At 39.1% G+C, this 14,884-nt stretch overlaps 1 protein-coding gene across 1 annotated transcript in view; it reads left to right on the top strand.

Moving 5' to 3' along the window:
• cttnbp2 (cortactin binding protein 2) overlaps nucleotides 1-14,884 on the top strand; it is a 90,582-nt gene that overhangs the window by 29,728 nt on the left and 45,970 nt on the right. The window contains exon 3 of the mRNA XM_006782309.3: nucleotides 13,696-13,926. Coding sequence (XP_006782372.2) covers nucleotides 13,696-13,926 — 231 coding nt within the window. The remainder of the gene's footprint in view (nucleotides 1-13,695; nucleotides 13,927-14,884) is intronic.

The raw sequence follows: 14,884 nt of genomic DNA, 5'->3' as shown, positions 1-14,884 counted from the left end.
ATGGATCTGATGATATTTGTTTAACCTCAGCATTGAATTGAGCAATAGCCAATGGCCTGAATTCCCACCTGCATTTTTTTCTTTGCATATCACTGAATAAAACAACAAAGACAAAGGCTGAAATGTAAAATGCTGCCACATACCCTGTCAGTTCTCATAAGAGGGATTATGCAGGCAGACCAACTCAGAACAAGTGTGTGGAGTTGTTGTCTGCTCGGGGCACTTAGTCACTGGGAACATCATCAGGATCTCTCAACCGCCGCTCCAGACAAATCATTGCCTATGGATGGAGATGGAAGGGAGAGCTCTTGGCCTTTTTTCTGCCTTTCTCTTACTCAGCTGTGAGACAGAATCTTAGCTTTTTTTGACATTTGAACTTTTGTTAGACTTTGTCCTTCAATGTTCATCACTTGACTGAATTAATTTCCTACATCACTAACTTTACATGTGACTGAGTGTTTGTGAGGGTCACAACCATTGTGTTTTTATTAGAAACTGGAAGTAGACGCATAAATGACACAAATGACACAAATGAAAATAAATATTCTCACTATTTTCTTATTGTGGTGAACTCTTTAAAGAAGTTGTTGAGATCTGTGCTTTTGTACATTGTTATCCTATTGAATTAGTAGTTTAAATAAGAAAAATAATTCACAAAAGAGAATTTTTTTTCCTCTTTCTCTCTGGATCTTTTTTTTTTAAAATGTTGGTTTGTCTTTTGAAGAAAAGGAAACTATCAATGTCACAGTCTACTTGAGTGTTGTTACTGATCACGTCCATCCCTTTATGACCATAACGGACTCCTTTAAAGCGTACCTGATAAAGTTGTTGCCAAGTTAAATTGTCAGCCAGGAAAATGTTGTAGACTAAAACAAATCATGAGAAAGAAATGTGTGTAATAAGTGGTAGTTTGAAACAAACCTGTTTCTCAGACGCCTGTGGAGGATTTTGTCTTATGTAGATAACCTAAAGGTTAACCCTGGGTTTTCTGTGCCTTGCTTATATGTATTTGTATTGTATTAGACATGGACAGCTGGAGACACTACAGCCAAGTAGTCAGTCCCGTTTTATTTTTATTAGAAGTCCTCTTTACACCTGGGCCACACGCATAGTTGGTGCATGGCAATGTAAATTTTCTGACTCATCCATGTTGTCAGAAAAAAAAAAACAACAACACAAACACCCACACGAACCCTGGCACTCACTTATGCTGACATTTTCATCATGGTGGTGATGAGAAAATGGTGATTATTTTTTGGACCCAAGCAAACTGTCCTGTCCTGCTTTGGAGCAGGTTATGTTCGAGATTAGCCATCAGCGGGTATGAAACAGTCTACTAATCAGTTCTGTAGAAAATGCATTACAATTCCTGGAAGATCCCTCTGACATCTGTGCACAGATAGCAGGAGAGTCTAAAGTGTTTTTAGTTGTGTCTAAAGTCTTTTTTTGTCCTTGATCAGCATCAGTAATAAATATAAATTGCTAAACTCAACTATTGATATTTTTTTTCCTGCTGCTGGCCGCAAATTAAAACAATTTTATTGATCTATAAGCCTTTTGGTTCTGAAGTGAGACATCATTTGATCTTATATTTTCACATAGACCATGTTTGAATTCCATTTTAATATTTATGCTTTACTTTCAGACCATTAAATACTGTCAAGAAGAAAGACAAGAAATGTATTTTAAAACTTAAACTAATTTAGCCTATGAAATAATGCTGCTTGATTATAATGCATCAGATTTTCTCATGTCTTAATAGAGTTGTGATATTCAAACGTACAATTTCTGTCTTTTTTTGCTTTACTCCCAAAAAATATTGAGTCTCTTCAAGTCTTACTTCAAGTTTAAAGCACCCATGCGTTCATACAACACTTTGCTTTGTCTGCAGCGTCTGTGTTGCTTGTATTATGTGTTTGCCTTCATATTTTTCCCATAATATTTTTTTTCTTCCTTAGTAAAATCAGCTGCTCTACTGCCAGTACACTGATCCATAACCGTGATTCGTTAAATGCTGCCAGCTCCACCCCTTTATTGTGACCACAAAGGGGGAACCCTGGGTTATCTTAGTCGATAACCAGCTTTGTGTGACCACTTAGCCTGATTGATGTTACGATAAGCAATAAAAAGTCTCCTATAAAAAAACATTTGATTGTGGATGTGTTTTCTTAGGTAACCACTGGATCTCCCTTTTGTTCTTCTTTTTTTAGTGAAATTGCCTTTATGGTCTTCTATTGCCTTTTCACAATTTGACTCAATGCCTGCAGCATGTTTTTCATCTGCATTTGACATAATTTGTGATTGGGCAGCATTACTGTGTGTGTGTGTGTGTGTGTGTGTGTGTGGTCAAGTGTTCAGGGTTGCTGAGCTCTGTGATTTTCAACTGATGTGTGTTAACAGAGGAGCTGTTGGACACAAGCCCTTTGGCTTGTGTTCGGTGCTTTTTCATTCTGTCTTGCTTGTCAAAACTGGTGATAATACACACATTTAGTATGTTTTGAGTGCTTCTATGTGTTGAGAAATGTGTGTCTGTGTATGTGTTTGTGATCATTTGTGTCCAGTCATTTTTCATTTAGTCTGAGGAGTGTATCATCGACATCGCTTTCTTCAAGTGTGCATGCATGCTAAGTGTCTTTTTTGCGAATTTATGTGTGTTTATCTATGTGTATTTGCTTGAAAGATTTCCTTTCATCAGCTGGATATGTGCTGACACATTGCACCTGACTTCTCCCAAAAAACTAACATTTACACAGACATACAGACAGTAAGTAATAGACACACTTGCGGCCCTATCAGATGTTTGGGGGGGGGGGGGGAGCTGTTGTGCTCCCGCCCACAGGGACTATAAGGTTTAATCAAGCAGCAGCCCTGTGTTGGTTTACTGTGGCATTGAGGATAAAAATAGCATGTAAGGAGCTGACTTTACTGCGTAGCTGAACCCTTAAACACAGCCGCAAGTGATGTGGTGTGTGTGTGTGTGTGTGCGTGTGCATGATTTAGTAAAAATGTATGTTTGTGGGCGTTCTCTGAAGCATTTCTTCAGTATGTTATGTCTGGAGTTTTTTTTTTCCCTCCCTCACATTACATTATTTAAAAACAGTATTTACATATAAGTGACTGACAAGCTAATCGGCTCCAAATGTGTAGGGTTGTGTGGGTGTGTTGTTGTGAAGCCTGAAAGTCTTTTTTTATAGACTTTTCCTTTGACTTTGATTTTTTTCTTTGGTTATGCTGTTCGGATTTAATTTTGAGAGACATGGAAAAATTGAAGAGATGAAGGGATTTGCTGAAAAAATATTTTTTAGGTTAGGTTCTTTTTTTTAGAAATGCTGGCATGAAATACTTCATCTACATATAGTTTAAAGTATCTGTTGCTTTATCAAACTTTCATTGAACTTGTCAGCGGAGCTCATTAAATATGAGTGATGCTGCCACAGAGTGTGAAATATCACTGCTATAGGCCTCCATCAGCCTTTAGTCTACATAGTAGCACATAAAGACGCATGAGCGTTCTTGTTTACAAAATGTGCCAAGTTCATAGTGAAGCGATTTAAGTTGTTTAAGTATGTTTTTGAAATGAGTTGGAAGAGCTGTAATACTCCCTGAAGGAAATTTGTTTTGCAGATTTGACATATTTGAAATTGATTGAATTTCTAGTTTGTCTATTGTGATATATTGAAAAAGTAAAATGGTAAAGTCATTGGTTATTAACTATATAGTGATGTAGCTACTTAATGTGAAGACACAGCTTGACTTTGCACCACCTTATGCTCTGGTTTGATGCTACTCAGCTATATATGCTTCTTTTTAAAGTCTAAATAATGGTCTTGGTGCCTGTGTTTCATATCTAGTGTATTTTTTTTTAAGTAGGCTAAAGTTTGTTTGAGCTTGCTGGCCACAATCTTAGCATTAGCATTAGGGTTTGACACCCCAGCATCCTAGACCTCTCACTCGACCTTCAGAAACTCTAGGAACCACAAATGAGCCAGCAGTCTGAGGTCGAAGTGCTTTTTTGGGGTGTTCCTTGTATGTGGTGAGAAAGATTTTAAATTCGATTTTGGATTTAAAGGGATCCATAGAAGAGAAGCCAGTATGGGAGGAATATGTGCTCTCTTTCTAGTGCCTGTCGATATATTTTAGATCAGCTGAAGGCTTTTCAGAGAGTTTTTAGGGCATCCTGATAATGAATTATAGTAGTCCAGCCTAGAAGTAATAAATGCATGAACTAGTTTTTCAGCATCACTGTGAGACAGGATGTTTCTAATTTTAGAGATATTGCATTGATGGAAGAAAGCAGTCTTACATATTTTTTTAATATCCGCATTAAAGGACATGTCCTGGTCAAAAATGACTCCAAGGTTCCTCACAGTGTTACTGGAGGCCAAGGGTAATGCCATCCGCAGTAAGCATCTGGTTAGATACCATATTTCTAAAACTTTAAAGGCAGAGTACAATACCCTTAATTTTATCTAAATTTAGAAGCAGGAACTTAGACATCATGTAATTTGAATGAAAAGAGAACAAGATCACAGAAACAAGTAGTGGAAATTAGCTTTCTCTAAAGGGTGAATGAGCACTCAATCCTTAGCTTTGAGTTCAGTCATTCAAGAGGGGCTCAAAGTAGAGCAACTACTTCTCCACATTAAAAGGAGCCAGCTATGTCGCATGCTGGGTAAGGTGTTCCAGCTGTGCATAGCCTGGGAACTTCAGTTTTTCACCAGATAAGCTGGAGGAGGTGGCTGGCAAGACAGAGGTCAGGGCTTCCCTCGCAACCTACAGATAAGCTGAAGAAAATGTCTGGATTATTTATTGTTTTGTTTTTCTACACTTTAACTTTTAAAATAAGCGGTTGTCATGAATTGCAGAACGTTATACCATGCATTGATAATGCATGTAGCAGTACCAGTTTGTAATTGATATATCAGTGTGGTTCTGGTGTTTTGTGATGGTTCCTGAAGATAAGATGATACAACAAAACACTGGGGTGCATAATATGGATAATTCTGCCTGCAGTTGTTGGGTTATGTCACATGTGCATCTGACCTCTAAAGCTGCATCACAATACAAAATGTAGGGGGTGGAAGCCAGGAGCCAATCATTTTAGTTCTGTAACTGCTGGTGTTATCTCTCGTCTGCTGGATTGGTTATGTAAGAGTGGCCTGGTTCCTCACTGATGTCAGTGTACAGTCAGTGCTATGCCTCTGCTAACAGCACTGATGGAAAGATAAATGAGTGATGGATTTTTGAATTGCTCCCACTGACACCAGTCAAGTTAAATAGCCTTCAGATGTGATGCCACGCACATCATGATATATTTGGCTGTGCTTTCAGCTTTCATTTCATTTTAATATAATTATTATTTAGCATACTGTTACATATGCATTGGAACAATTAATACTGTGCTTGCCACTCACTGTTTGGTGGAAATCATCCTGGGGTTCTTTTAAATTAGGTCAAGCTTGTACATCCTCATCAAACTTTAATTGGCTTCTCATATTGGAGCAAATAATCAGCCAATGCCAAGGCTATACATGCTGCATAAGTCTTAAAATATTTAGTGCAGCTACACATTTCATGCACAGAATGGCATGAAACAGGGGAAATGAGAAAAAAAGAGAGAAAAACTCATTTGAGTCTGAAACTCATACACAATGTTGAATCTTTGCCATATCTTGATATGCAGGCTGATCTGTGTTTTGGTTGAGTTTTTGGTGGTTGACAACATGATGCTGTTCAAGTTCTCTGAAGCTTTGAACTGTCAGCTCATAGTGGGGTCATAGCTGCGTGTGAACACAGCATAGGTGACAGCTAACATCTGCTTTGTTGGTTCTCACCTGTTATCATCTTTCCCTTTTATCCTCCCTTTCTTTCTCTCCTTTAATGCACACATCTCTCACATTCTCTCTGATAGTTACTTTTTTAAAACATTCTGTTTGCCTCTCTTTTTACCTCTGAGTTTCCTTTCCTCTCTTTTATCTTATTCTAATTTATACTGTACATCCTCCATCTCCCCTGTTTATGGGTCCACCATATCTCCTGCAGCGTGCAACAGTCATCTGTTCTTCTATGTCAGATCTAATCCTTTTGCACATATTGATCCCTGCAGCAAAGATAAATCCCTCGTGACTGTGGGTCATCAAGTGTCAGATGCTCTTTCTCACTCACTGTGAGGATAGCTTTCTAATTCAGTGTTACAGTAACCACCACACTTCATCATTCTGTGTACTGATTGGGATTCATATGTAGTGTTTACAAGTGCATTTGATTTAAAATGTTAGGGATACCCCTCGCAGCTCTTTGAACCTACATATTCCTTACATTTTTAGCATGTATGAAGAAGTTATTAAGCAACAGTTTTAAAATATGAAATATTTTGTAGAAATAATAGCTGGGCCATGAATCCACTGTATGACATCCATCCATCCGTCCTTTACCGATAACCGAGAGGCTCAGACCTCCCCCTCCCCACCCTTACCTGACTTACATGGTTTAACCAGGAAGCACTCTTATTAGATGCCCAAACCACCTCAGCTAGCTCCTTTCGATGCGGAGTAGTAGCAGCTTTACTCTCATTTGGGAGCTCAGTCATTTTGAAGGACTCCTTCTCAACCTATCTCTTAGGCTGATTCCAGTCACCCTTTGGAGATAGCCCAGTTCCACTGCTTGAATCTGCGATCTTATTCTCATTACCTTAGGTTAGGGGCTTAGACTGCTTTTACTCTCATCTCCCTCTTTACCCCATCAGACCAGTACAGTGTCCACACTGCAGATGCTAGAGGCAAACACCAGAACCAGAACAGGGTGCAACCCCTCTCTGGGACACTAGTTCCAGAGCTCGAACCATGTGGTAAGGTGAGCCCGAATTATATATAGCCAGCATCTATTAACCCTCAAACACAGCAACTCAGGCTCCTTCCCCAGCAGAGAGATAATGTCCCATGTCCAAATAGCCAGCTTTAGCAGCTGGGGATTGAACCGACAGACCCTCTGCCCCAACAGTTGGTAGACACACACTGCACCCAATCCATATGGCATGGGCCTGCCCTCCTATGGGCTCACCACCCACCTCTTTATTCTGTGCCTGGTCAGGCTCCATGACTTAAGACCAGCTACCAGCTGAAGATCTCCCTCGATCTCCCTCCCCAGGCTTGGGTCCATAGTGGAGACCTGGTAACCATATCCCAAGTAGAATGAATTAGTTAAGTTTATTTTTCTTTTCTTTTCTTTTTTTACCCCCTGCATTGCCTTGGTCCTCTGGAAACAGTCGGCTATTAACCTCAAAAACGAATGTGATGTACAGTTTATTGAGACATTTTAGATACACCTAATGCCACAATTCACATCAAAAATGTTTACATTTCCACAGTGTGAATGCAGGCAAGATACACATTCAAACATTCGTTGTAACTTCCTCATTTTAGTATGAAGCCTCACCGACACAGGCCTACAGACTACTTACAGGCCATCTGCAACCACTTGAAGGGAAAGGTATCAATTCTTCGACTGCTTGTGGAGGATAGAGGTTGTTGGCAGTAGCTGTGAAACTGATTGCCAAAGCCCTAATCAAACAGGCCCAGAGACTGGCCATTGAATTTTATCTTTAGTTTGCTTGTTTTGCATTGAGTCACTGGTTCCGTCTTGCTAACATAACCTAGGTTTAATACATGAGGTTAGGGTCCTCTGGTTTAAATGTAACACCCAAATCAGCTCACTGATAGATAATTTGAGAGAAAACAGTTGAAGTGAAGATTACTTAATTGGTGTGTGTGTGCGCGTGTTCGCGCGTGTGTGAATGACAGATGGTACTGCAGACATTTTCCATCCTCCCCAGGGTCAGTTCATCCCGAGGGACTATCCACACCCCCTGGTGACAAATGCACACACACAAACAGACTGGAGAGCTTTTGGATGGTATGATATCCCCCTGCCAACACCCAATGTGTATGATGCGAGCTATACCACACAGTATTATTAATTGTAATTAAATCACAATTAATTAAAGTAATAATTAAAGTATTAATTATTAATGTAATTAAAATGAGCCAAAGGTAGTTACATGGCTACATTTTAGAAAATAAACAGGACAATCCATCAGAACAAAATACTCTCATGAAGACAGATGACCTAAATAATGGCAAATGTTTGAATATAACACATGAAAGGAAGAAAAATAATTTTAAGGCAGAGTGTGGACTAAACAGCAATCTGACAGTAATGATGAATGTGTTTAGACTTAATTAGCAGCACTTTTATTAGATGAAAACAATTCAATAAATCAGGTTAATTGTTAGACAAAATTATGTTCTGTTTTTTTACTCTCAGTTTAACTGATCTAATCCTTGAGTGTCTGTTTTCTTATGATTACAACAAAGCAGCACTGACACTGACTTTTACTGTTTATTCTAACAATCTATTCGACTGATTGACTGAAATAAGACCAACCTGAGTGGTTAAAGCCAATATTAAGAATGCTCTTTGATAGCTCTTCAAGTTAGGTACAATTGATTGTACTGTTCAGGGAAGGAAACTGCTGCCACAAATCAATCATCTGATATCATCCTATTCAACCCAACACACAATACTGAACTCCAAACAAGAAAGAGAACCAGCAAATCATCACATCTGAGAAGCTGGAACTAGAAGGTGTTTGGTGTTTTTTGGTGATATAACAATTGAATACATGAGTCACTTTTCAATAGGGCAAAAAAAACAAAACAACAACCAGCAGCTGGCTGTTCATGACAGGAGGCTTTATAAAAATGTGTGTACATATATATATGTGCTAAGCAGAAAGAGCTGTACAGGTGTCTTTTGAAATCTAGGCACGTGACTGTGTTTATAGTTCTTGAATCACTCATATGAATAAAGTTAACCTTCTCATCAGATATATATATATATATTTATTTATTTTTTAAAACCTTTCATTGAAGCAAAGCCTTTTAGGATATACCTCCCATCCAGGTGTTCATGAATCATGTGAGTAGTAGTTTTTTTATCAGTTTATCACCTTTTTTGACTCCCGAGCTAAGCAGCATCTCAAGCAACACACACTCAAATCAAGTGCCCTCAAAGCACATCCCTCTATTTTGGTCTAATGCTTGTGTGTGTTCTTCCGGACATGAACAGCTCCTCTGTTTGAATTTTTTTTATATGGATTGAGTTGGGAGCCAACTGCTGACTTGATATTCACAAGTCACAAGAATACATGCTGCTTCTTTCTCCACCATGCAATGTCTGGATTGCCCTCTCCAGATTTCTTTTCAAATAGATCTTTTCTTTCCCTCCTTCACTTCAGTGTTTCTCTCTTTTTTCCTCTGATTTTTATTCATTACAACTCTCCTTTTTCGTCCTTCTCTTCTAGTCCATCCCTACTGCTCTTCTGAGACCACCTTTCTTTTTCTGGCCACAATTTTGAACCCTATCTCCCAGCGAGTGCAGCATGCCTATAAAGGTTGATGCTAATAATACTGACATCTCACTCATAGCACACCACCAATCCTACACTAGTAAATACTCTAGAGTTACTAGCGCATAATCACCCCTCTGTTTTTCCCAAACCAGAATATATAAACATCTTATCTTAAACCTTAGTAAACCTCAGGGGTATGGCTCATGACATGTAACTAAAATATAGGGATGTTAGCCATATTTACATCCTAAAGTCACTGGAAACTTACAGTTCAAGGGTGATTTAGCCCTACTTTTATTAATTTATTTCAGCATGTTTATTACAAACATTTATTCTAAGAAGATGTTTAATATTGTCTTCACTATTATTCGTCAGCATTATCAAACAGATGACCAGAACATATTGGTTAAATTTTTATCTTTTGTAAGAAAAGAAAAACAGATTTTTTTATCTTTGGATTTGCTCCTAAAGCATATACCCCTCAAAGCCTATTGTATGTCGTAGCTTCTCTGTGATAATCAATGTATCTATGGAATTAAGAGCCTCGGGGGAGCTTAGCATTTGACAGCTGAAGAGGTCTCAAAGGATTCGTGCTATTGGTCCAAGCCCCTGACTCTGTAAATAGGGTGACCTACGATCCTGAGCCCCCGCCCCCAATCAGGAAATCTTGATGATCTGGTTCACAGGTTTAAATACGAAGGGAAAACAGAAGTGATTAAGGAAAAAGTCGTTGAACTACTCATGTATCATAAACAGCTCTTTTAATAATAATGAGAAAGGAAAGAAACAACATGCTAGCAAGTTGAGGCTTGTCAAATTAATAGTTTAATGATATTTAATGGGAATGCTCACCTAACCACCCAAAAATCTTTAGCCTAATAAATAATGTTCCTAATGTGAGCATAAAGAGCCGCTGACTGACTGAACTGGACTTAAATGGCCCCTCGTTCTATGTGAGCATTTACAGGGAGATCCTGAGAGGTGAAGGGAAGTTTAAAGCGCCTTGAGGCAACTGTTGTTGTGATTTGGTGCTATATAAATAAAATTGAATTGAAAGATGGCACTGCGTTGCTCCTAGTTATTTCTTCCTGAGCTTTACAGATGGAGTCACTTAAGATGGTTTAGATGATACGTTCACTGAAGCTGGATTATGTAGCTTCAGAGCATAAGCATCTATGGTATGAGCTCAAAACTTAACTCAGTACTCACCCAGCTGATGTCAATAAAGATGTTTGAGTATAGAAAATACTTTAAGTAGAAAATATATTGTAATGAGGATTTTCACTAAGATTTTTTTTAAGATTCATCCATTTTAACTAAAATCTTCCCTCTGGTGTGGCAACTGAAGAATGTGACACTGGTGCCATTTTCTGCACTTTGCTGATTTCTGTGTTCTGGATGGTTTATTTTTGAATTTTTGATTTTTGAAAGGTTAAAGACATGAATTTTGAGTTTTTAACTGCTGTTGACCATTTTATAGACACTCTAGAATTAAATTAAATACGGAAAACTGCTTGTGTTAGTTATAATTGTGGTTTTTAATGTCAACTCAAAGTTTATTGAAAGTAGCAAATTATTCCTGCAGGTATTATCTTCATGTTTGAAGTGTTTGTGAGAAAATTCAGCTTTTTCTCAAGTCTTTCCTCTTTCCAGTCTTTCCACACGGCCTTTTTGTTGTTGTTCTTCGGTTCCTCGTGCTCTTTCTTCCTCTCTGTCACGCACACCTACCTTTCCTCGGGGGCATGTTTATATTGGCCTGCTCACAGTCGGCCATCAGTATCCAGACCTGCCTCAGCCCTCTTAGAATTGACCATCAATCTCTATCCTCTGCGCTCTTTATGTGAGCGTGTTACTGTTTGACTCTGCAGACTTACTTTTCCTTCTTTGGAAACGCATCTTGCAGCTCCGTCCTGCCATTCATTCCTCTCTGTCCCTGCTGTCTGTGGCTTTGTCTCACACTTTGGCTTTCCCTCCCCCCACATAAAATTTAAGTCCTAATCATTTAAGTAACCCTAGTTATTAATTACTCACCATTTTTCTACTGCTGATCGATATGAATCATGACTGTGAAATCATTCCAAAACTGCAATTCAAATCTTAGATTAAGGCACCTCCTTTTTGCTTAAAGATCACATCAAATGGTTTGTCCTTCATAAATGCCTTGACTCAGTTATATGTTATAGATCGAAAGACAACCTTCACCCAAGTCTGATGGCTTTTGTTTTATTGCAGTGTATTCCTGAAACATTTATTACTCTTTCAGCACTACTTATGGTCTGTGCAGGTTTGCAGCCGCTTTACTGCCGCCAAGTGGATTTTGGTTAGGCAGTATTTGGCCAATCAATGGTCATTTGGTTTTGGTCAGAAAGAAGACCGGTTCAACAGGGGTAATGTTACTGAGGCTAATAAATGCCAGATTCTGCTTGAAGCAGCCGTGAACAACACTGGATCTTACAGAACATGTTTCCCCTCTATAACCTGCAGGATTTGATGCAGTGAGCTGTTTCAGGGGAATCAATACATCAAGAAAAACAAATTCCTCTTTGAAAATATAGCGTGCAAACTATTATGCTAATGTATTGTTAACTAGTGTATTATTAGCACTATTAGAGTACTAATCAGGTGGAACCATATGATCTTCCGCGGCACACCTGATCATTTCTGACGGCACACCTATGTGCTGCGGCACAGTGGCTGGGAAACACTGAGTCTTTAGGGTCGGTCCAACTGCAAAATGAGAGTCTATGAAGAGCAACTGGTCAGCCTGGTGGTTGCTGGCAAAAAAGATAAGTTGGCAAGAACTGTAACGTAAACAGGAAAGTTGTGGCTATGACTAGAAAAAATAAATAATTTAACATAGGTACACACTGACTGCTGAACCCAACACAAGTGTAGACTCGCAGTTTTAGTGTTTCACTCAGAGCACATTGCCCCTGCTGTGTGTACAGCCAGCTGTGTGATAGCTTCTTCTTTTTTCTTTTTTTTTTTTACCTGCAAAAGTGTACACCCAGACTCTCTAAAGCCACACGGATAATGTGTTTTTTCCCCTGGTGTCTGTATACATTTGACAAAATTTTGCTGAAAACAAGTCAGATGTTTACTACTGCTGTTAGCTTTGTTTTTGTTTTTTGGCCAATCACGAGTCTGCTGCATTCATATGATGTTTGGAAAGACATGCTGTCTTGGGATGCTGATTTGCTGAAGCATTAAGCATTCTGTTTACATTCTACTGGAAGTCCAAAGCTGGAAGATGAATGATAAACATTAGAGTGTGCAGCTGAAAAGATTTTCAGCCATGCTTGAAGTTTGTAGTTAGCAAAGGATCTTCTACTTAACTGCAAAGGGACACCGTGTTTTCAGTTAAGAATGGAAACAGTCATGGCAGTATAGCCGTGTTCTCTTATTATACCACAGCCCTCCTGTGTGTACAGTCTTCCGAGCTGGTCAGAGGTATCTCCCATCGCCATGTACCAGTGTAACCTGAGCGCAGTTGTGCCTGCTTCAGTGCTGAATGCTTGTGGAGTCATGTGGTTGGGGTAATAACATTTAAGGGGGAAGAGTTGGTTGGTTCGTAGTTCCACAGCATGGCCCGAGCTTCCCTTTATTTTGCTCGGTTTTTTGTTTTGTTTTGTTTTTTTGTTTTTTGAAGCACTGTGTAAGGGTAGGTTGGGTGTTAAAGGTGGACTGGTAAAAGCTTTGAGCTCTCCAAATCACCGTAAATATGTCCTCTCCTGCTCGTTAGCTGTTATTTAATGTAATGTAATTACGGGTGAGTTTGTTTGGGACACAAACTGACCCTGATGACGGCCACGGGACCAGAAGAGTTTGTCAAGTAATCAAGTTTCAGTGTTGCTTGAGCTTCAACCTCTTTGGGACATAAATTTCCCATGGGTAGCAGAGAGATCTCCAAATAAAGTTGAGGAATGCTTAACAACGTGAAGAAAATAAACCACAGTTTGACGCCTTTCATGTTGTTACCCCGTGTGCTTTTTCGACATGTACACTTGATCTAGGTCACTGGATGAGATTAAGGAGAGAAAGTCATTCCTTATCAAAGGCTTTTTGTTTTTGTCTTACATTATACCAATGTCAAAGTACTGTTAGTTAACGCATTGTTTTCTGGTTGTACGCTAATTCTATAACATATCTACAGTATGAGATTATATGTGTGATTCTGGTTGAAAACCTGGAAACATTCGATATATTTTTTATCAAAATCATTTTACTTCATGTAGTGTAAACAAGTTAAATAGCACCTTTTCTGCTTTTTTCTATATCCCCTCCAGGCTCAGCGGAAGGAGGTTTTTCTTCAAGAACGGTACAGCCACTATAGCCTGACTGACCCCTATCTGGCACTTCAGAGGGACTTCGAAGGTGGGGTCCCCGGAGGAGACAAGGAACGGCGTCCCCTAGGGTCCAGCCCCATCTCCGTCTTGGAGGCCGTCATGGCACACTGCAGAAAGATGCAGGAACGCATGTCGGCCCAGCTGGCTGCTGCCGAAAGCCGTCAGAAAAGGGTAAGACATTGCGGGGGGGATTTCTGTTGGTGGAGAAGGTTGGAGTTGAAAACAAAAATAGAGAGTGCATGGCCTTGTGACCGTGAAACTGAAACGCCACCTGTACGGTTGCTAAGGAAAGATTTAATTTCTCACATGAAATCCAATCTCTTCACTTCTGCTTTTTTAAACCAGAACTCCCAACCAGACACAACAGTGGAAGCTGAACGTCTCAGGATGTTTACTGCAGGCATTGACAATAATTACTGTAACTTAATTGGATTTTTGTTTTGTAAACAGTCCTTGTGCAGAAATGCTTTGAAGGACTGAATCTACTGGAACGATTATCAGCTGCTGCATGGCGTCGGAACAAAATGGATTAAAGAGCAACTAGTGCATTTATTTATTTATGGTGTTGCTTCCTGCAGCACCGCTTATTGTATAATTAGTCAAACAAATGTTGACATTATTCATTTAGAAGAGGTTCATGAACTGCCCATTGATAAATGTCACATGATATCCAATCATTATAGGAGGGAAACACATAGAAGTGTTTCCTGTGCTGCCAGACAGTTACAACGTTTGTGTGTCCAAAATGCTGAATGGTTGTTAAATCTGAACACGTGAAAGACGCTTTGATTAAATTTGTGTTGTATCCTTTCCAAGAGTATTACTTTGGATTTGACATAAAAAAAATTCTTGCCTTTAATTGTAGTACATGGAAGGAGCTGTATGTGCGTCAGAATTTGTAGCTTGTTCATGGACTTTCTTTAGTTGGGAGGTGATCTACAATGTCTTGAAGCAAATGCTCTAGTATGTTAAACCATGTTTTGTCATCGGTTCTGCATTGGTCATATGACTGAAAGATATGAATAGTCACTATATTGTTACATTGACTTAATAGTATATTTATGTCTTAAGCTGCCTCTGAGCTCACATCATTTCCTTACCAGCAATAATACTGCAGTGTTTAGCATTA

Source organism: Neolamprologus brichardi, chromosome 7 (assembly GCF_056152115.1).
Source record: "Neolamprologus brichardi isolate AB-2024 chromosome 7, ASM5615211v1, whole genome shotgun sequence".
Lineage (NCBI taxonomy): Eukaryota > Metazoa > Chordata > Actinopteri > Cichliformes > Cichlidae > Neolamprologus > Neolamprologus brichardi.
The sequence above is the reverse complement of the archived record's forward strand: the minus strand, read 5'-3'. Positions and strand labels throughout refer to the sequence as shown.